Below are 24,426 nucleotides of genomic sequence, written 5' to 3'. Positions count from 1 at the left end.
TTAATGTTATTAATTTTTAATATTTACAATAAAACATTATTGTCTATGAAAAAGTAATATGTTTATGAAATGTAATATAGTTATTTAAAAACATGTTTATCTCTAACATGTCCTTATTCTCTTTGTCTACTCTTGTCTCTTCCTAACCTTCTCTTTCTTCAATCATTTTATTCCCTTTAATTTTGATAATTATTTGTAGAATGAATTATTTAATGCAAAGATTCTAGAAAAGATTTGCAATACGCTTTAAAGATTTTACTTCTTATAAGTTTTAAAAATAATTTCACATTATACACTTCTTCACCCTTCAAAACCAGAATTCTTTGAATCATGGATCTGTCATGTTTCATCACAGGTCAATGAGGCATGCTCATTGTCCCAAGCCCTTAGAAGTCTATCATTGCTCATAAAATCCCCCCTTTTCAGTCTATTCTTTATCTGGGGGAAAGAGCGCAAAATCACAAAGAGTAAGGTTAGTATTGTAGCGAGGCTGCTCAAATAGTTTTATTCCAGTGCTGGCCAAATATTCAGAGCAAACTTTGGAGTGATGCATTGGAGCGTTATCATGGTGAAGAAACCATGTGTCCATTCTTGAGTTTGGGCAGAGCTTCAACAACTTTAGGCAGGCATTCCTTGGTGTACTACCTCCTTGTAATTATCTTTTGAGTTTCTAACACATTTCACTCTAAAACTCCTCTCACACTAAAATATAGAGCCACCATTCTCTTTTTCACTGATCTGAATTTTCAAACAGCCAAGGGGGCGGTCTCCTCATCTTCAAACATACACACCTCATTCTGAAAGTTGATCAGAACATCATAATAGTACAAATTTGTCATGTATGGCATTTTTTGTTTGTTGACCTGATCTTGGAGTATCTTTGAGGCCAAAATTACCTCTTCAAACTCTCGCCACCACCTAAATATCGTTGTACAATGAGGACAATCCTCTCCAAGCACAGGAGTCATTTCCTCTAAACACTGATCAACACCTAACCCGCGAGTAAAATTATAGCAAAAAATTGACCACCTCATTTTCAAACATTTTCAGCATTTAATGGCAGCATGAAACACGACGTGCAATCTGATTGAGGAACATGCACACAAAAAGCTTTCTAACTTGAAGGTGATCTTGCACAATAGCATGAATTGTTGGTATATTAATGCCCAAGAACACCTCTAGGTCACCCCCTAAACATTGCTGGTAGGTCATACAGGCATGCGACCTACCAGCAATGTCCTACCAAGCAATGTCAAGCAAATGCGTCAAGCATTTTTCATTCTGTAATAATATTCCCTCAGTCATAGGCAAAGATGATCAATCTGATCTTGAAGCTTCCTTAAGGTCTACATTTCCTCTTTCATACTCTCGGTACCACCTCAATATTGTTGTATGATGAGGAAGGCTCGTTTAGCTTGTGCTATTCGGCATTTTATATCGCTCCTGCTTCGTCCATCTTTAGTAATTTTACTTCCCAAATAACAAAATTCTTCTACCTCCATAATCTTTTCTCCTCCTATTTTCACATTCAGTGGTCCATCTTTGTTATTTCTACTACATTTCATTACTTTTGTTTTGTTCTTGTTTATTTTCATGCGATAGTTTTTGCGTAGGATTTCATCTATGCCGTTCATTGTTTCTTCTAAATCCTTTTTACTCTCTGCTAGAATCACTATATCATCAGCAAATCGTAGCATCTTTATCTTTTCACCTTGTACTGTTACTCCGAATCTAAATTGTTCTTTAACATCATTAACTGCTAGTTCCATGTAAAGATTAAAAAGTAACGGCGATAGGGAACATCCTTGTCAGACTCCCTTTCTTATTAGGGCTTCTTTCTTATGTTCTTCAATTGTTATTGTTGCTGTTTGGTTCCTGTACATGTTAGCAATTGTTCTTCTATCTCTGTATTTGAACCCTAATTTTTTTAAAATGCTGAACATTTTATTCCAGTCTACGTTATCGAAAGCCTTTTCTAGGTCTATAAACGCCAAGTATGTTGGTTTGTTTTTCGTTAATCTTCCTTCTACTATTAATCTGAGGCCTAAAATTGCTTCCCTTGTCCCTATACTTTTCCTGAAACCAAATTGGTCTTCTCCTAACACTTCTTCCACTCTCCTCTCAATTCTTCTGTATAAAATTCTAGTTAAGATTTTTGATGCATGACTAGTTAAACTAATTGTTCTGTATTCTTCACATTTATCTGCCCCTGCTTTCTTTGGTATCATAACTATAACACTTTTTTTGAAGTCTGATGGAAATTCCCCATTTTCATAAATATTACACACCAGTTTGTATAATCTATCAATCGCTTCCTCACCTGCACTGCGCAGTAATTCTACAGGTATTCCGTCTATTCCAGGAGCCTTTCTGCCATTTAAATCTTTTAATGCTCTCTTAAATTCAGATCTCAGTATTGTTTCTCCCATTTCATCCTCCTCAACTTCCTCTTCTTCCTCTATAACACCATTTTCTAATTCATTTCCTCCGTATAACTCTTCAATATATTCCACCCATCTATCGACTTTACCTTTCGTATTATATATTGGTGTACCATCTTTGTTTAACACATTATTAGATTTTAATTTATATACCCCAAAATTTTCCTTAACTTTCCTGTATGCTCCGTCTATTTTACCAATGTTCATTTCTCTTTCCACTTCTGAACACTTTTCTTTAATCCACTCTTCTTTCGCCAGTTTGCACTTCCTGTTTATAGCATTTCTTAATTGCCGATAGTTCCTTTTACTTTCTTCATCACTAGCATTCTTATATTTTCTACGTTCATCCATCAGCTGCAATATATCGTCTGAAACCCAAGGTTTTCTACCAGTTCTCTTTATTCCGCTTAAGTTTGCTTCTGCTGATTTAAGAATTTCCTTTTTAACATTCTCCCATTCTTCTTCTACATTTTCTACCTTATCTTTTTTACTCAGACCTCTTGCGATGTCCTCCTCAAAAATCTTCTTTACCTCCTCTTCCTCAAGCTTCTCTTAATTCCACCGATTCATCTGACACCTTTTCTTCAGGTTTTTAAACCCCAATCTACATTTCATTATCACCAAATTATGGTCGCTATCAATGTCTGCTCCAGGGTAAGTTTTGCAGTCAACGAGTTGATTTCTAAATCTTTGCTTAACCATGATATAATCTATCTGATACCTTGCAGTATCGCCTGGCTTTTTCCAAGTGTATATTCTTCTATTATGATTTTTAAATTGGGTGTTGGCAATTACTAAATTATACTTCGTGCAAAACTCTATAAGTCGGTCCCCTCTTTCATTCCTTTTGCCCAGCCCGTATTCACCCACTATATTTCCTTCCTTGCCTTCTCTAATGCTTGCATTCCAATCTCCAACTATTATTAAATTTTCATCTCCTTTTACGTGTTTAATTGCTTCATCAATCTCTTCGTATACACACTTTACCTCATCATCATCATGGGCGCTTGTAGGCATATAGACGTTAACAATCGTCGGTTTAGGTTTTGATTTTATCCTTATTACAATGATTCTATCGCTATGCGTTTTGAAATACTCCACTCTCCTCCCTATCTTCTTGTTCATCACGAAACCTACTCCTGCCTGTCCATTATTTGACGCTGAGTTAATTACTCTAAAATCACCTGACCAAAAGTCGCCTTCCTCTTCCCACCGAACCTCACTAATTCCTACTATATCCACATTTGTCCTACCCATTTCCCTTTTTAAATTTTCTAGCCTACCAACCTTTTTTAAGCTTCTAACATTCCACGTTCCGACTCTTAGAATGTTATTTTTTAATTTTCTGGTGACCCCTTCCTTAGTAGTCCCCACCCGGAGATCCGAACGGGGGACTATTTTACCTCCGGAATATTTTACCAAGGAAGGCGCCTCCATTATTGCTATGTGAAAATGCAGAGAGCCACATTTTCTTGGAAAAAAAGCAGCTGTAGTTTTCCATTGCTTTCAGCTGCGCAGTACTCAGAGGACTGAGTGATGTTGATACGGCCGTTTAAGTCGTCCTGACTCACGCCCCTAACAACTACTGAAAGAGCTGCTGCCCTCTTTCAGGAATCATTCCTTAGTCTGGCTCTCAACAGATTCCTCTCCGATATGGTTGCACCTTCGGTCCAGCTACTCTGTATCCCTGAGCACTCAAGCCCCCTCACCAACGGCAAGGTCTCATGATTCATAGAGGAGGGCAGAATTTATTTCTCATAAATTCTGAATATTTTTTTTGAAAGCTGTATTATATTTTGCTTCATGAAATCAAAATTGTTTACTGAATTTATAATAATTTCATTATCAAATTCTTGCCAATCTTTGAACCATTGGACCACCATTAGGGAGAATGACAATTTTGTAGCACGTGAAAATACCATGTCTGACCAGGATTCGAACCCGGTACCTCCGGATGAAAGGTTGAGATCCTATGAAAGGCTGATTACTATCATAACTACATTTAATAGTTTAAATGATATAACATCATGTTATAACGCTAGAGTTAATTATTCAAAAATTTCTCTTTTTGATGCCAGATCGGTGAAACATTGTGTACACACTTCTAATAAAATTATACATATATCCTGTATACAGATACATTTTTCCACGTGTCATCTAATACTAAATCATCTCTATGAAACTATAGATTGTTGTTAAGTTAAACGTGATATTTCTCTTTTAAGAACTGCTGCTAGACCACTTTTCTTCCCGAGTATAACACTGGCTTCATCACTGAGAAGCATTACAACTTTTGTGTGATGAATTGCCGATAACTGAATACTGTTTTTATTGCGAATAGTTATCAACGCCCGTAAGAAAGTTGCGGTGTATACTACGACGTATTCTCAACGAAACGTGTTATTGAGTATACCTTAAATATTTACTATAGCTGATTGTAGATGCGCGGAAAATAAATTTCTCTGTGAATATTAATAGCAGTGTCTCTAAAAATATTGCGCGGTCGCGCACCCGCGCAACCTAGAGGAAACTATGCTTATACCTAAGTACATGAGGTACGTAGAGTATGTCAACGGTTATCCGATATGTTTCTTTTCTAATCAACATAAGCAATGTCGACTATCTATAAAAACGAATGATATAAATTAAGTTTGGTTGTGCAACATTTTTAGTTTTATTTATGGAGCATTTTATTTTTAGAAAATTAAAAATATATTAAAAAATACGTTCATTGAAACTAACAAAATTCATATGGTCATAGATATTTTATATCATTTTGTTCAGACGTAATTATAGATTAACAATGTGATTTTTGGCATTATAATAAATTACTTTACTAATAACTTCCCAAAGTAAATATTCTTTTTTTACAATGATTAGTAAGAATAAAATACCTTAACTACTTTTGTTATATATTTTTAAGAAGTAGTAATTTATAACTTTATCTTTTTTTCCATAGCGGCGGCATAGTATTTGTCATTGCTTTATGTGGGTGGATAACCTGCTTTCCGTTCACCAGAGTTGAGTTTCTCGAGCTGTGAGGTTATATTGAAATCGTTACATCGTTTATTGTATAAATAATTTCAGAATGGTAAGCTTAAGTTGAATCATTTTATATTCATCCTTTTTAAATAAAATTATACGCATCTTTTAATCATTATAATTACTTATTTAATGCACTTACGACGAACATTATAAACCGGATGGTTCACATGCTTGTAACTGTAAACTAAACTTAGAAATTTGTAATAGTACACATGTTTTGTTTTAAAACATTAGTTTGTTTTTCCTTTGTGAATGTATAGTCGGTTCAGTTGTAAAAATCAAAGGTAGTTAATTATTGAGTGAGTAGTTTGTTTTTTATAAATATTTTTCATGATTTCGTACTAAATGGTTCATTTCTTCATTCGGTTTTATTTTGAAGTAATGTACCTGGACTTTTTTTTATGATTCGGGGTGGTTCTAAAATTTGAGATTTTGTTAAAGTAAAGAGAATATTAATTGGCTAATCCGTTGTCATTGTTATGACACTCATTTATAATCAGTTTTAAGAAATGATATAAATACGTGTGAAATATAATGACACTATTTTAATTTTATATATTTTTTTTTGTCTTCAGTCATTTGACTGGCTTGATGCAGCTCTCCAAGATTCCCTATCTAGTGCTAGTCGTTTCATTTCAGTATACCCTCTACATCCTACATCCCCAACAATTTGTTTTACATACTCCAAACGTGGCCTGCCTACACAATTTTTCCCTTCTACTTGTCCTTCCAATATTAAAGCGACTATTCCAGGATGCCTTAGTATGTGGCCTATAAGTCTGTTTCTTCTTTTAACTATATTTTTCCAAATGCTACTTTCTTCATCTATTTGCCGCAATACCTCTTCATTTGTCACTTTATCCACCCGTCTGATTTTTAACATTCTCCTATAGCACCGCATTTCAAAAGCTTCTAATCTTTTCTTCTCAGATACTCCGATTGTCCAAGTTTCACTTCCATATAAAGCGACACTCCAAACATACACTTTCAAAAATCTTTTCCTGACATTTAAATTCATTTTTGATGTAAACAAATTATATTTCTTACTGAAGGCTCGTTTAGCTTGTGCTATTCGGCATTTTATATCGCTCCTGCTTCGTCCATCTTTAGTAATTTTACTTCCCAAATAACAAATTTCTTCTACCTCCATAATCTTTTCTCCTCCTATTTTCACATTCAGTGGTCCATCTTTGTTATTTCTACTACATTTCATTACTTTTGTTTTGTTCTTGTTTATTTTCACGCGATAGTTTTTGCATAGGACTTCATCTATGCCGTTCATTGTTTCTTCTAAATCCTTTTTACTCTCGGCTAGAATTACTATATCATCAGCAAATCGTAGCATCTTTATCTTTTCACCTTGTACTGTTACTCTGAATCTAAATTGTTCTTTAACATCATTAACTGCTAGTTCCATGTAAAGATTAAAAAGTAACGGCGATAGGGAACATCCTTGTCGGACTCCCTTTCTTATTAGGGCTTCTTTCTTATGTTCTTCAATTGTTATTGTTGCTGTTTGGTTCCTGTACATGTTAGCAATTGTTCTTCTATCTCTGTATTTGAACCCTAATTTTTTTTAAAATGCTGAACATTTTATTCCAGTCTACGTTATCGAAAGCCTTTTCTAGGTCTATAAACGCCAAGTATGTTGGTTTGTTTTTCTTTAATCTTCCTTCTACTATTAATCTGAGGCCTAAAATTGCTTCCCTTGTCCCTATACTTTTCCTGAAACCAAATTGGTCTTCTCCTAACACTTCTTCCACTCTCCTCTCAATTCTTCTGTATAAAATTCTAGTTAAGATTTTTGATGTATGACTAGTTAAACTAATTGTTCTGTATTCTTCACATTTATCTGCCCCTGCTTTCTTTGGTATCATAACTATAACACTTTTTTTGAAGTCTGATGGAAATTCCCCATTTTCATAAATATTACACACCAGTTTGTATAATCTATCAATCGCTTCCTCACCTGCACTGCGCAGTAATTCTACAGGTATTCCGTCTATTCCAGTAGCCTTTCTGCCATTTAAATCTTTTAATGCTCTCTTAAATTCAGATCTCAGTATTGTTTCTCCCATTTCATCCTCCTCAACTTCCTCTTCTTCCTCTATAACACCATTTTCTAATTCATTTCCTCCGTATAACTCTTCAATATATTCCACCCATCTATCGACTTTACCTTTCGTATTATATATTGGTGTACCATCTTTGTTTAACATATTATTAGATTTTAATTTATGTACCCCAAAATTTTCCTTAACTTTCCTGTATGCTCCGTCTATTTTACCAATGTTCATTTCTCTTTCCACTTCTGAACATCCTTCCTAATTATGAGAAAAATTCTCATTAATTTTAGAAAAAAATTAAACTAACATATGTAACTTTATTTCAAAAATATGGCATTGTCATCAAAACAAACATATGAAAATCATTTTGATGGTATTTGTTGTAAAGGAGTAATAATAGTATAAACTTATATATTCTGCTTAATCAATTTCTTTATTGGTGCTTTTTACTTTGGACAGAACATAGCTTGGTTTACACTTGGCAGGATTGTGTATTTAGTTCCCTTATATTATGTGATGCAATACATCTATATTATGTAATATGTCAAAGCAATATATATTATATTATGTGACATTATCGAGTTTTATGTGAATTAAGTGTGAGATTTTATGTGTTTATTATTAAATTATTTATTTATTGTAAATTTACTCAAAGTAATGTATGTCAAGAATAGTTTTCTTTTTTTATTAAGTTATGTTATAAATAAATGTAAAAGTACTGGCGTATGGGTAATTTTAATAAACATTGAGCTAAGTTATTGTTATTAATTATTTAAAAGATTTTTTTTTTGTTGTCATTGTCTCAAAATTTGTCATTTATTAACTGCAAACTCATAATTTTACAACCCTAAGATTATTTTGAATATTAGTTTATAGATTCCGCAAATTTCAACACTATTAACTAAGTTTTTTAGGAATGTCTCTATTTTATTTTATTTTTCAATGTAATTCACTTATTTTTAATAAATTTTCTCTTTTAAGTGAACTGTTCTTTATTAGTTTTTAATTGTTTCATTAAAGAATTCGCTTAAGTGATTTATTTTGTTTAATTTCTACATTATGTTGTAACACTTATATGTTGAAATGATTAACTGGAGTAATGCTGTGTTCTGTACATATGATTTACTTGTGAGTTTAAATTTTGTTTGAATTAAAGTAGCTGTTTAGTTGATCTCATATTTAGTAACTCTCAGAAATCTTGTGTGTTATCTTTGGTCAAAATAGAAAGCATTTCAGTGATTGTAATTTCTATTTACTCTTGTGCATTGTAGACTGGGAAAGGTAAGGGGTTTTTTCAGAATGTGAATTCACCTTAAAGAATTGAACTATGGATAAACATATTTATCAATTATAACAACAATCCTTAATAACAAAATTAAACATTAGTTACAATTTTATGAATTAAATAAAACAACACAAAAGTTTGGCATTACTGTGCCATGGAAAAATTCATGGATTTTTTTTCCACATCATAACAGTATAGATAAACAATGTTGATGTAAATAGCTAGTCATTACTCTGATATACTTTAATTACAGTATCATCTAATGAGCACGAAGTTGTGTTATTGAGGGTACAAATTTTGGAACCTTCTGTAATGGTAACAAATTTTTTTATACTCTCACCAAATTTCTTCAACACTGTCCATTCTGAAGCTAGTGAGTGGTTCCTGCAGCTATTCATTTATTTTGAAGCACTCCTAATCAATTGTTCAGTTTGATGAAAATGTGAAAATCACTTATGAAGGGTCATGTCCAAGTCTTAGATGAGCAATCAAAAATATCCCATTTTAAATAATCAAGTTGTCTTTTTGTTTCTGAGGGGTGGTGGTTCATCTTAGAGGATCTTGCTAATGTATGACAAGTAGTCCTTTTTTGCATTTCTTAATATCTCTCTGCTATTGCTTTAGTACCTCACATACACATTTTATATATATATATATATATATATATATATATATATATATATATATATATATATATATAATATCTGTATCTAATATCCTCCTTAGCAGTATAAATTGCCCATTTACGCTGTCACAGAAGATTGATTATAGTCTTGAATGATCTTTTATGTTATTCCCAGGTATGGTAGCAGATTCTGTTTTTTGTATTTGATGGTTGTAAATGCCTACTCTGTATTTTGAGTATATAGAATGATTAAGTTTCATTTAGTTTTCAGTGTATAAGTCTTTATTATTATTTCAGGTATCTGATTTTATTTATTTTTTAGGTGTCATTAAATCCTGTAAGAATATTAAAAATGAAGCAGCTGAGGAGAAAGCTGAAACAGCTCGGATGTCTTCATTTATTGGAGCAATTGCTGTTGGTGATTTAGTTAAAAGCACTCTAGGGCCTAAAGGAATGGATAAAATACTAGTTTCATCAGGACGCAATGAAGGTCAGGTTGAAGTTACAAATGATGGAGCAACCATTTTAAAAAATATTGGAGTGGATAATCCTGCAGCTAAGGTTTTAGTTGATATTTCTAGAGTTCAGGATGATGAAGTTGGTGATGGAACAACTTCTGTTACTGTGTTGGGTTTGTAAATTTTTATTAATTTATTTGCTTAATTCATTTAATATTACATGATATTTTTTTTTTAATGTTTATTAATTTATTTTCAAGAAAAGTTCGTTGAGCTCGGAAACTATTAATTAAAAAAAATTAACTTGCAGTGAATTTTTTGATTTTAATTAAAGAAAATTGTTTTCTAATATCTGTTTTCTATTTAATATATTATACAGTTGTATATATATTTAATGATAGATAAGTTAAACTTACCATATTAACTTATCTATTTACTGTGTTTTGTTGGTTTAAATTTCTTTTCATATTAAATTTAATTAGCACAGTTAGTCAGTATGTTAATGAATTTTGTGAACTTTCAAAAAATTATGAGTATATATATATATAAAATTATTTAATTGAAAAACAATTACAGTTTTTTGGCAAGGCTTACAAGTAATTATCTCCTAATACTTCCATCAACATTGCAGGAGAGTCAAATGATGAAATTATCACATTTGAACCTCCGAGACTCTATTTAATATTTATTTATATTGATGGCATAATTAGATGGGAAATTGACCCTAGTATTAAAATGACCAGTTGACATCCTATGAACACTTTTCTTTAATTGCACCATAGAACTAGAATATATATATATATATATATATATATATATATATATATACAGCATCATGTAAGATGAAACAAATATAATAATTTAGTAAATTAATTTCAGTTTTGTTTTTGTAATTAAGTTAAAATGCAGTTGGCTTTTATCATAAAACATTTGGATCGTTTCACGTTTTAGAAAACATAAGCTTTTGTTAGAAAAGTTAATAAATAATAAATACAAAATAAATTAATAAATTTAATAATAATAAATTAATTAATTTACAGTATTTATCTCTTAATAATGTATCCAAATAGTTCTAAATAGTAGCAGCAAAACAATATAAAAAAAGCAAATAAAACGAAACAAGTTAAATATTTGGTTATACTTTGGGTTAAACATGTAATTTTACATGTTTTAAGTCTGGTAACGAGAGTGAAGCATACTAGCAAGAAAAAAATTCGTATCTGTATCGTTATTAAAAATATACTGATTCTGAGGCTCCTGGGTTCAACTCCCAAATAATTTTCCATTTGTTCACCGATATCAGTTCGTGTCGTTAATTATTTATAAATCAATATAGACTTAGGAATAACACAAAAAAGCAACTAATTTTTGCTTGGAAAGGAAGCAAGATATAACATTTTAATAAATTTGTATAAATATATTTTTCAAATTTATCGGGTTTGGTAGTAGTTTTTATTTAAATTATATATATATAAAGGAGCGGAGCTACCAATAAAATTTTAACGAAGTTTATACAAAAAAAATTTAGAACATTCTATCAGTTTTTATTTTTGTAATTGCAAAGGTTTTGCTATAACAAATTTGAATGAGAAAAAAAAATTATACAGAGTAATACATTTCAATATATATAATTAAAATTGTGCGCGCGTGTGTGATTATACAAATAAATAAAAAATTTAATTAATATATTATTTATAAAGAGATAATAAGGTTTACTTAAACTGAAAATTACTTCAAAATTATGTAAGACGCCCGTTCGTTTCGGTTAACGTACAGACACTAATATTCTTATAGGGAGTTGTATTCATAAAACACAGTTCTAACATTTACTGATGCTATGACAGACGCTATGTTGCAATTTAATCTGATTTTTTTCCCGCCTTGCCGGTGTACTCGCAACAGTTGGGTATCAGATAAATCGCTGCGTTGCATTTGTCTTATATCTTATTCAATTCATTTTCATAGAATAACTCTTCCAACAAGCAAACCCAGTAAGGAAATGAATAAAAAAAATTTTTTATTACTTATGGTAAAATTTTTATAATTTTTTTTCTTAATTTAATAACGAATCATTATATTATCATTTTACTATTTTTTATAAAAAAATAAATATAAAAAAAATAAATAACGTATAAATTATTGCTTGTTTTAAGTACTCGAGTTACCAGAGATTTTCTTATAACAAAAAACAGAAATTAATTCTGAATCAAATTAAAAAATATAATCTGAGATTAATGTTCATTAAAACGTCGATTATTCGGACCTCCATATCTAAAACATTTTTCGACTTAAAAGCGGTGACAAATCTAAGAGATAAATAAAAATAAATATTAAAATATTGTTTGTTGAACCAAGACTCGGATTTAAGCAAGAGTGTATTTGTAACGAAGTTATTAGTTACGTAATTTCACAGCCGATGGTAAATAATGACGTAATGCGCTAGCATTTCACTTAATCAATTTTACCTTCTCAATTCATAGATTTAAAGCGTATGAAAAATACCAAATCTTGCTGGGATTAAACCCAGAACTCTCCACTGATTCTACCGCTCTTTCCGTCGTGTGTGTTTCCTCAGTTCATTCAGGAAATGTTATTCTGTTTTATATTTGCGCTAGATATAGGCCGACATTTTTTCATTATATTTTATTCATTTACTAATTATTAACTCGTAACAAAAAATAAAGCTAATTAGCCAACCCGTTAATTTAAATAGTTATCGATTCTTCGACTGTTTTGTTCACAAAAACGTTTTTCTGCAATTACACTCTCAAACTGTTCCTTCATAAAAATAAAGATTATATGAAAGTAATTTGGAAATCGTAAAAGTTTTATAGTCATTTTACTAAAAATTAATTAAACTTACAAAATTAATGATCTTCTCCACCAATAGTATTTTATGGGGACTGGTGCATATAATTTTTTAGCGTCTTAAAAAATTATTATTTATTATTTTCATTTCATTAAAATTAAAAAATAATAAACTGTACTTAAATTGTAATATTTTTTTATTGTTATAATTATCCGAGATATGATTATGCATAAATGTGCCGCAGGGTTGAACATAGAGCAACGCCCGTGCGAAGTTACGTTGGGTAACTAATTGTAGTACTAGACTGCATCTTAAGCGAAAAATAATATTACTGTCTTTTTACCTCATACCGGGCGTGGGAACACATGCACAGGTAAGGAGTATTTCAGACCTTTTTTACTTCCTTGTACGAAGTAAAGGAAGTATTGTGATCGCGAAAAATTTCGCTTTTCAGATTTCAACCAAAATATTCATTTTGACCATCCCTGAATCCATTTGACAGTTTCGGCGTGACCTCTGTACTTATGTATGTATCTCGCATTACATAAAAACTATTAACCGTAGTATGTTGAAATTTTGGATTTAGGACTGTTGTAACATCTAGTTGTGCACTCCTCCTTTTTATTGCAATCGACTGAACCAAAAGTGTCCAAAAAAAGCCCACTATTTCTTAACTGCAGTAATAAGCCCTGATTGAGAGCTTTTCAACGATATATCATACTTATTTTCATTGGTTCCAGAGTTATAGCCAAGTAAAAGTTTAATGATATTTTTGGATTTTACAAGGAGAAGGCACATCGGTTTGAATCAGACTTCATCTCCTTTTTTTAACTTCTTTTATTTAAATATGTTGATTTATTAATTTATTAAACTCTCATTGTAAAAAAAACTTTTACTATGAATAATAATTCAGTAATAACCAAAAAGAAAAAAATATCATTAATTTTTATGAAATAAAATTACATACTTTTTCATTTTAAAAAAAACGTGTAAATATAATTTAATTTATTAACCTGTGATTGTAAAAAAATTACAATAAATAATAATTCAATAATATGAAGAAAAAAAATCAAAAAATTCTTTATTAAAGAATTAGAGGATCGTATTTCACTTTCAAATGAAATAAGTTTATACCAAATGAAGCAAAAAATGTGTATATGTAATTTAATAGGCATACAAGGAAGTCATGTGGTGTCCCACATCAATTTTTTTTTTTTAATTATGACAGTGAGGTAGATAAATATTTTCGTACGTAAAAAATTAACGGGATTCGGATCCAGAACCTTTTGGATATAAATCAATTTTGTGATACATTTAATCTGATAAAGTAAAATGAAGTGTACATTGTTTTGTCAACCAGAACGGTAGTAATAAAAAAAACAAAAAAAAACAAGAAAATTGTATCCTGTTACCATTTTAATACGTATTATGTGTTGACTGTTAATTGATTTAATTTCTAATGCAGTAAATTTTTTGTAAAAAAATACTCTTCCCGTACATTTTTTGGGTCAATGAAATCAAAAGAATGAATTCGTGATGTACAAAAAATTTCAAGTTTTAAGTCTGTTGCGTAATTAAAGAATAATGGAGGGCGCGCGCGCTCACACACACACACACACAATGTTTTATTAACTTACTCGTATGTATTGTTAAACCAGTCAGAGTGACGTTGCATCTGAATTAACGTTCTTTTTGTATAGTAAAGAATTCTGGGTTCGATTTTTCGGTTACGTTATCTTACATTATTATCAAAATTCATAACATGAAAAATTAAAAATCATAACCTAAATAAAATTGGGTGAATAGTAACTGACGTTTGTCGGCCTCCGTGGCGCGAGTGATAGTGTCTTAGCCTTTTGTCCGGAGGTCCCGGGTTCTAATCCCGGTTAGGCATAGCATTTTTACACGCTACAAAATTATCATTTCATCTCATCTTGTGAAGCAAATACATAACGGATGGCCCGAGGAAAGGAACAAATATATATATACTTTGTATGTTGTCAATACGATTAAAATAAATTTAAAAAACAGAAAAGAAATGGTTATAAATATTCGTTTTATTTATCGAGAGATAATTTTACAAATTATACTGCGCTATCGTAGACAAAACTGCTCGCCGACGCGCTGTCTACTACTCCAGTTGCTATGAGACGTACAACTGTTTCAAGGTTAAACTACACAACTGCCGTCTCGAACGCGCGGCTGCATAAAGCACGTTTAACAATAATAATAATAATAATAATAATAATAATAATAATTTACAAATGTTTAATACTGTCTAAAGTAAAGCCATTCGGTTTATTTCTTTTTCACACCCTCCGAGATTTTTATTCTACTTTTTATTTTTTTATCATTTTTATTTATTTATTTTATATTTTAAATACACGTATAAGCAGCATGGATGTAAATTGGTTTGTTTTTTTAATGGTTTTATAAATAAATTTAAATGTATGGAGACCAAATTGATTCTAAACTAAGTATTTTATAAATATTAAAAATGCGATTGTGTTTTGAAATGTGATTATGTTATGAGAGTCCAACCCAGGATCTTCAACTTAAGCTTTTTTTAATAATGATACTCGGATATATATTACTAATTGAACTAAACCGGAAATCGATTTTTTTTTAAATATTGTTTTTTAACATTAATGCATAGTATTTTTAATAAAACTGTTCTGAAGGAAGATCAAGTCTATTCTTTAACGTTACTTAATATTTATTTTTACATTTAGTATGTGATTTTGTGCTGAAACCTAGAATCGAAATCGCGACTTTCAACTTGTCAGTCTTTTTTTAATAGGTAATATCAAAATAAGTATTTTTAAAACCAAGAATCGAACCCACTTACTTCCGATTACACCAATCTTTTTTCTTTCCCTTTTTAGGTTTTTTAATTAACTTAATTATAGACAAAACCTACATTAGAAAAATTGAACTCTGTGAGAATCAAATTGAGTCTAAATTTACGTACTTATTTTTTTTTTATAAGGATTATGCGTGCAATTTATAATAGAATCTTCAATTTATGGTTATTTTTTTAATGCGTAAAACTGATACAGATATTACACATATGGAGTGTTGTCCAAGCTGTAACCGAAGCCTAAAGATTAAATATAAAATTAATACAAAAAATTTAATCTTCTTTAAAAATAATTCCTAAATTCTTTTTTGAACAGAGGAAGGTTAAGAAGTGTAACGATAATAACTGAAAAATATATAACACTTCAACTCGACGAGTACAAAACCTGGCTTACTCGCAGAAATGAATTTACTATTTTAATTCAATAATTTATTATATTAGGTTGGAGGTTGTGTGTGGAAGTATGGTATTGACATTTTGAAGTGAATTAAAATTTCAAGCCTGACCGGTATACGAAACCGGGATCTTTCGGATGAAAGGGAAGATATTACTACTCCACCTCGGCGATTGGCGAGGTGATTAGTTGATACGTGCTGAAGTATTAATTACATTAACTTATAAACTTAAAAGAATTGTAATAAAAAGAACAAAGATAGAAGATAAAAAGTATAAACTTCTATAGGATGTGATTTTTAGTGAAGATCTAACAAAATAATTAAATAATTTGTTTTTAAGTAACGGAGTAACAGTACAAGGTGAAAAGATAAAGATGCTACGATTTGCTGACGATATAGTAATTCTAGCCGAGAGTAAAAAGGATTTAGAAGAAACAATGAACGGCATAGATGAAGTCCTACGCAAGAACTATCGCATGAAAATAAACAAGAACAAAACAAAAGTAATGAAATGTAGTAGAAATAACAAAGATGGACTGCTGAATGTGAAAATAGGAGGAGAAAAGATTATGGAGGTAGAAGAATTTTGTTATTTGGGAAGTAGAATTACTAAAGATGGACGAAGCAGGCGCGATATAAAATGCCGAATAGCACAAGCTAAACGAGCCTTCAGTAAGAAATATAGTTTGTTTACATCAAAAATTAATTTAAATGTCAGGAAAAGATTTTGGAAAGTGTATGTTTGGATTGGCGCTTTATATGGAAGTGAAACTTGGACGATCGGAGTATCTGAGAAGAAAAGATTAGAAGCTTTTGAAACGCGGTGCTATAGGAAAATGTTAAAAATCAGACGGGTGGATAAAGTGACATATGAAGAGGTATTGCGGCAAATAGATGAAGAAAGAAGCGTTTGGAAAAATATAGTTCAAAGAAGAGACAAATTTATAGGCCACATACTAAGGCATCTTGGAATAGTCGCTTTAATATTGGAAGGACAGGTAGAAGGAAAAAATTGTGTAGGCAGGCCACGTTTGGAATATGTAAAACAAATTGTTAGGGATGTAGGCTGTAGAGGGTATACCGAAATGAAACGACTAGCACTAGATAGGGAATCTTGGAGAACTGCATCAAAGCAGTCAAATGATGAAGACAAAAAAAAAAATTCAAAAGAAAATATAGATTTCTCTTTTAATACAGGTTCTAAAATACATTTCCTGTTTCAGTAATAATAATTATTAAAGTATTCAATACATAAAACAGTAAAATTAAGATAGTTCCTGTGAGATGTTCATTGTACTAAGAAATTTGTACTTATTTTCAGTAGGCCACTAATGGTAGCGAAGCGCAACAAAGAACAAATACATATAAATTATATTTACTATTTATACAAATAATGTATCTAGATTTAATATAAAAATTAGGCATTCCTATAAAATTATTTAAAACATTAAAGTCATTTTATAAATTTTACGTTAATAAAATTATTTTAGTTCATTTATAAAACTGATGAATTAATTTTATAAAAATTTCGCGATATTGATGTATCAACATCAAAGAAAAAAATAATTAAAACACCCTTCTTATTTTGAATAAAAAAAATTTGTAAACTGGAAGATTATTAAATAACTAGAATAGATTTTAAATTTAAAAATATCAATAAAACACGAGATTTCATCTAAAAAAAGTGCGTCATATAAATTGTAGCAAGGTACTTTTAAAAATCATGTTGAAATTTTAATTTAGTTTTCATTAAACTATAAATGAAAAAAAAGAAATGTTTAATTTTAAACCGATATATTAAAAATAAAAAAGTTGTATACAATAAATTAAATCAAATGTTCATAAATTTAAAATAATGTCCTAAACCGTGTGGAATTTTCTTTCTAGAAAATTCTTCAGTTACCATTCAAACGATATGCATAATAGTAACCGATTTTGATGAGACTGAGAAATGTCTCTTAATTGGCACGACATTAGAAGTTTTACAAACAACTTTATTACTTTTCTTTGTTTTTGACTGGTCGACGATATTAAGAGTTTACTCGCTATATTTTATGTTCTCTAAGACGGAAAAGATATTATTATTTCATCAATTAATATAATGAAAATTGGTAAATATAAAATTAATTTGGTTATAAATTATTTTCTTTTTTTTTAATTTAAATTAAATACCTTAGAATAAATAATTCATAAAATCATTTTATTAAAACATTTGCAGTGAAGAAATTCGAAAAATTCAAATTAGCTTAGTATGGTTTTAGCAGTCAACTACTGATTTCTGTTGAAAGAGGAAGTTAAATCCGTGCGTAAATATTTACTTGATTTACTGATAATCTATTTTTATTGTAATCGTACAGTTTTTAGGTAAGATAATATTTAAGTTTATTATTTTATTTATTAATATTATTTAACTACATATGTTTCGTAAAAATCATGTTTGTAACTTTCACGTAGGTTAACAATAAATTTTAATCTATTGTAAGTTTAATATTGGATAAATTTATATTCTCTGAGAAAATAAAAATATAAATTACAACTGTAAGTAAAAGAAATACTAAAGTTTATAAATATTTTTTAAGGTGGATTATCTACGTATTACAGTTTAATTATCATATAATTAAAACACTCAGGCAATGTAATAACCTAATAAAACGATTACGAAAGTTCTTGTTATAACAGACACCTTTTTCTTTTAAGATAATTAAATCATTACGTTAGTTAGAAGTTTGTGTGTGGGAATATGGGAAGGAAATTTGTAGTTTGTAAAATAAATACTATGCCTAAATGATTTTCGATCCTGGATCTTCTAGGTGAAAGGCTGAGTTTTTACTACTCTACCATAAATATCAGCGAAGCGATAATCCTACTTAAAAAAAAAAACGATTAGAAGTGTAGATTATGTTTGTTTAAAATAATTATCAGTTAAAAATACGTAAAAGTAAACAATTTAATTAAACGCTTACGGTATTGTAAATGTGATGAGTTTTACCAAACGTTAGTATGATTATTTAAAAATAATATTATTTCTGAATTGCTCTTGATTAAACTGAACTAAAATAGAAACACAATTATGTTATTTTTAAATACAACTATTTAGTAGAAAATAATATTTTCCCTTACAATAAAACCACAATTGTTATTTGTGCTTGAAATATAAAAAATAATTTATATGTATACGTGTACTAGGGGTAAACTAACTTTTAAAATAATATAAAACAAGTGTTGATTTATTTCTTCATCGCAAAGCTGAACAATTGCTACTGTAAAACAGTTAAAAAGATTAAACGTGTGTCCAGTTTAGTCACGTCTTTCTATATCCCGCTTATTCTTTTCTCATTTTACTCCCTCACTCCTTTCAGTTTGTTTTTTTTTTTATTATAAGCTATAGTGTGTGTATCTTATTTCATGTAGCACGTACTCATTTTTGTCCTTGAAAATTGACTAAACAGCATTTTTTATTTTAAATATTACCATCAAAACAACACAGAGTTTAACTTTATTCTTGACCATATCATCAGACATGTTTTTTATGTACTTATAAAAATAGAATTAACAACTATACTACATCAGCCTTTCTTTTTTTGTTTTTATCCCTCTCACACACACATATATATATACAGAGAGAGAGAGAGAGAGAGTGAGAGAGAGAGGGCGCGATAGCGCAACAGATCAAAAGACTTTGCTTTAAAGGAGACACAGAAGCGACTAATGGTTATAAATAACTGGTAATCTATTAGATAGTTTACAATAGAAAATGAATATAATTTTATGCTACCGTGTTTTTTTTGTCTTCAGTCATTTGACTGGTTTGATGCAGCTCTCCAAGATTCCCTATCTAGTGCTAGTCGTTTCATTTCAGTATACCCTCTACATCCTACATCCCCAACAATTTGTTTTACATACTCCAAACATGGCCTGCCTACACAATTTTTCCCTTCTACCTGTCCTTCCAATATTAAAGCAACTATTCCAGGATGCCTTAGTATGTGGCCTATAAGTCTGTCTCTTCTTTTAACTATATTTTTCCAAATGCATCTTTCTTCATCTATTTGCCGCAATACCTCTTAATTTGTCACTTTATCCACCCATCTGATTTTTAACATTCTCCTATAGCACCACATTTCAAAAGCTTCTAATCTTTTCTTCTCAGATACGCCGATTGTCCAAGTTTCACTTCCATATAAAGCGACACTCCAAACATACACTTTCAAAAATCTTTTCCTGACATTTAAATTCATTTTTGATGTAAACAAATTATATTTCTTACTGAAGGCTCGTTTAGCTTGTGCTATTCGGCATTTTATATCGCTCCTGCTTCGTCCATCTTTAGTAATTTTACTTCCCAAATAACAACATTTTTCTACCTCCATAATCTTTTCTCCTCCTATTTTCACATTCAGCGGTCCATCTTTGTTATTTCTACTACATTTCATTACTTTTGTTTTGTTCTTGTTTATTTTCACGCGATAGTTCTTGCGTAGGACTTCATCTATGCCGTTCATTGTTTCTTCTAAATCCTTTTTACTCTCGGCTAGAATTACTATATCATCAGCAAATCGTAGCATCTTTATCTTTTCACCTTGTACTGTTACTGCGAATCTAAATTGTTCTTTAACATCATTAACTCCTACTTCCATGTAAAGATTAAAAAGTAACGGAGATAGGGAACATCCTTGTCGGACTCCCTTTCTTATTACGGCTTCTTTCTTATGTTCTTCAATTGTTACTGTTAGCAATTGTTCTTCTATCTCTGTATTTGAACCCTAATTTTTTTAAAATGCTGAACATTTTATTCCAGTCTACGTTATCGAAAGCCTTTTCTAGGTCTATAAACGCCAAGTATGTCGGTTTGTTTTTCTTTAATCTTCCTTCTACTATTCATCTGAGGCCTAAAATTGCTTCCCTTGTCCCTATAAGTTTCCTGAAACCAAATCGGTCTTCTCCTAACACTTCTTCCACTCTCCTCTCAATTCTTCTGTATAGAATTCTAGTTAAGATTTTTGATGTGTGACTAGTTAAACTAATTGTTCTGTATTCTTCACATTTATCTGCCCCTGCTTTCTTTGGTATCATTACTATAACACTTTTTTTGAAGTCTGACGGAAATTCCCCTTTTTCATAAATATTACACACCAGTTTGTATAATCTATCAATCGCTTCCTCACATGCACTGCGCAGTAATTCTACAGGTATTCCGTCTGTTCCAGGAGCCTAGTTAATAAAGAAAGGTTTATTATGTCAGATTCACATCGGAAGAAGTCTTAAAAGTGTTGTCCCTCTGTTCTTATACATCATTCGGCATTTAACCGATTAAATACAAATCTTTGTTTTTTAAATATAATTTCATCCTGATTTTATAAAATCAGGCCGAATATTTAAAAGCTTGAAACGGTTCAGGTAATTTGTATTTAAAGGAAATACAGTGTCTTTTTTGTTTCAAAAGAATGAAAAATTATAAGGCGTCAAATTACACGAATGCGGTACCTATTCGGTTGTTCCTTTGGTGACTTAAACGTTAATAAAAAGTTTGATGGAGATAATGTCTGATTTGAAACCTACACATACATTCACGCTAAATACATTACACTCCTTTTCGGGAAGTCGAGTAAAAAAATATCATTCCGATCATTTGTAGCCTGTCGCAAGAAATAACAGTATTTACTAATTTCAACAACTACGGGCCAATCGTTTCAATTACTAACGAATGACGATTTTTGTGAATACGGTAATCGGTCAAAAAATGGGATACGAGTTTTTTTTCATTTCTCAACGTTTTATGACCCAGGGAACCCAAAAAAGTAGCGGAGGATAATGTTCATACGTACGTATGAGGGTGTACTGACGCGTTTCAGTTTTAATAACTTGCGAATGGATAAAATGATTTTGATAAAACCCGGTACTCAGAGACTCATGTATATTAGGCAATTTTTTGGTAACAGTTTGGGGGCCAATATCTCCAGGGGATGAGATAGATAGTGTCTTTGGAGTCATTTTTCTCAAACTTTTCAGTACATACCTCACTTTATATTAAGCTCAGTACATGCGTACGCGCTTATCTTACCGTTTAAAAAAACGTTGCTCCCCAAATTCTCCCTCTTATCCCTTTTGTAGACTAAACGTTTTATTTACGTATTATTTATATTTAAATGTGCTTTACTTATTAATTATTTCGGGTTTCAATATTCTATTGAAGTTCTGTTTTTTGTTTTAAAAATTTAGATTTCTGTTTAACAACAAAACCGTTTGCCTGTGTCTACATTTGGTAATTAATAAATTAGCTATCTATTTTAGAAAGATAAATTGCCTTTGTTATTCATATGAAATACTTTACAAATATTTTCTCACTTTTCTTGAAATTTACATTGATATGTTCTGTAGATCAAAACGGTTGGTTTTTATGTTACATGGTCAGATTTATTATTAATTTTTTTTCGACAAAAATTTAGCCAAAATGTTTGTTCTAATTTCTTTTTCATTTTTTTTACTTTTTTTTTAAAAAAAAACACTAGACTAATGAATAAATGAAAGCAATTTTTTAAATTCACTTGTATCTGTTAGCTAAAGAACATGGCTAACGGTACATAAACGAGTAATGATGTGGTGGCTTTCAATTATTTAATTTTACCTAATATTCGATTAATTATAACCACGCACGTAAACGTGATTATTGCACATATATATAAAAGTACATTCGCGTGCGTGCTTTTATAATTTTTCTTTTTTACTAAACATTGTTTTATTTTAATTTAAAGCAGAAATTTAAAAAATCGAATATTATAATTAAGATTTTTTGATTTTTTTACATCGCTGAATATAATGGAAACAGCTAATAATATTATAATCAATTATAATTTTTCATCAACGTAACACACATTTTGATCTACGTAGTTGTTTTGATGAATTTCGACGCGAACCAAGGAGAGAACGTGAGAGTCAAATGCATTCACATTCTCTCTGACGTCTCTCCCCCCTCTCACAGTCACCATACGTACAAACTAACCGCAGTAGTAATATTTTTCCTCCCTTCTATTGTTCAGAAGCCATCTTTTTTTATATTGTTAGGTTATTTTTACTTTTAATAAATTGAATCTCGTGTATTAAAAGTGATTAATTTAAACAAAAATAATTGTTACTTTTTTTTTATAAAAAAATTAATATTTGTAAAATGTTAGTTTAATAAGCAACTTATACGTATTACTTACCCGACGTACGATGCGTATATTTACAAATAAAAAAATGTTTTGATACGGGTTTTATGTACTATCAAACATATCGATTTTATTTTTTACTCGTTTCTTTATTCGTACTTCAAAAAATAAACCTTTTCAGATGAAAATACCGTTCATATTTAAGGAAATATTTGAATACTTTATTTGACGTCACATATTTTCGTAAAAATATAAAAAATTTTTATGAACGCTTCAAATAGATATTGAAAGATGTATTTAAAATCTTAAGTATAAATTCTAACTTAAAAAAATTTCTATTTAAATTTTTATATCCGACAAATATTTTTGTCCCGTAAACGCTACGCGATGATATCGACCGATGGCATCAAGTTTTTAGAATATTTTTTTTATTGGAAAATAGTTTTACGCACTAAAAAAAGATTTGAAGAAATATACTATATGTAATATTGTGAACCGCACGCCCTTTAATTCTCCTATATTAAATAGCGAGTTTGTCAGCAGTTTTTTAAGGCGGTAGTGTATTTTTAATTTTTTATATTTATTTCCTTTTTTAAGAACAAGTTTTTAGATTTGACGTTAAATTGACATTTAGAAATAAAATTTGTGTAAAATATAATTCTGAGAAATCCGTGTACGCATAAACAACTTCGAATAAAGAAGTTTTGAAAAATTTGAATTTTATTCATTTAAACAAAAAACGGCAGAAAAATAGCGTATTAAAATTTTTTTTATTGTAAATTTGTCGGTATTAAAGATGTATTACAATATCGTAAACAAATAATATTCGTTTGAAAAGTTAATTAATTTTTTCTTTCGGTTTATGAATTTTTAATAAAAAATGACTTTGTTTCTTAATATTTTGCAATATTGATAATAATTCTTGTTTCGATATAATTTCGTTATATAACACAGGGTTTTTCTGTCATGTTTCGATCTGTTTTGTTTAAATAAATCGAAATAAAATTTCCTAAATTATTTTTTACGTTCAGTTGATGTTACTGCGTAGATTTTCTCAGAATTTAATTCTTTACGCATTTTTTTAATGGAAATTTAAAAAATATGTCAAACTAAAATAACGTTTTTACGCCAATTTTTTCTTGTTTTTTTTTTTACGGCTATTTTCTAAAATATTATTATAGATGCAGTTGTAGAAGCAAATTTATTCAATTATTTAGGAAAACATTCATTATTTATCGATTAACATAAAAACATAAATTTAACATAACATTAACAATTAATTTAACATTAACAT

The 24,426-nt window shown here is 29.9% G+C and overlaps 2 protein-coding genes across 8 annotated transcripts in view; one reads left to right on the top strand and one right to left on the bottom strand.

Moving 5' to 3' along the window:
- Positions 1-166, bottom strand: part of LOC142317489 (endoribonuclease Dcr-1-like) — a 57,184-nt gene extending 57,018 nt beyond the window's left edge. The window contains exon 1 of the mRNA XM_075354053.1: positions 148-166. Coding sequence (XP_075210168.1) covers positions 148-166 — 19 coding nt within the window. The remainder of the gene's footprint in view (positions 1-147) is intronic.
- Positions 167-5,412: 5,246 nt separating this feature from the next.
- LOC142317589 (T-complex protein 1 subunit beta-like) overlaps positions 5,413-24,426 on the top strand; it is a 119,337-nt gene continuing 100,323 nt past the window's right edge. Inside the window, exons 1-3 of one of the 7 annotated variants that reach the window (XM_075354147.1) lie at positions 5,433-5,532; positions 9,785-10,093; positions 17,872-18,095. In XM_075354147.1, the coding sequence (XP_075210262.1) occupies positions 9,850-10,093; positions 17,872-18,086 (459 nt within the window). In that variant the 5' untranslated portion in view covers positions 5,433-5,532; positions 9,785-9,849 and the 3' untranslated portion in view covers positions 18,087-18,095. Of the gene's footprint in view, positions 5,533-9,784; positions 10,094-12,973; positions 13,036-17,871; positions 18,096-18,202; positions 18,250-24,426 lie in introns of those variants that run through there. The other 6 variants (XM_075354170.1, XM_075354178.1, XM_075354153.1 and 3 more) reach the window with 6 other exon arrangements.

Source organism: Lycorma delicatula, chromosome 1, assembly GCF_047948215.1.
Source record: "Lycorma delicatula isolate Av1 chromosome 1, ASM4794821v1, whole genome shotgun sequence".
Lineage (NCBI taxonomy): Eukaryota > Metazoa > Arthropoda > Insecta > Hemiptera > Fulgoridae > Lycorma > Lycorma delicatula.
Note: the sequence above shows the minus strand (reverse complement) of the source record. Positions and strands in the feature narration are given on the sequence as shown.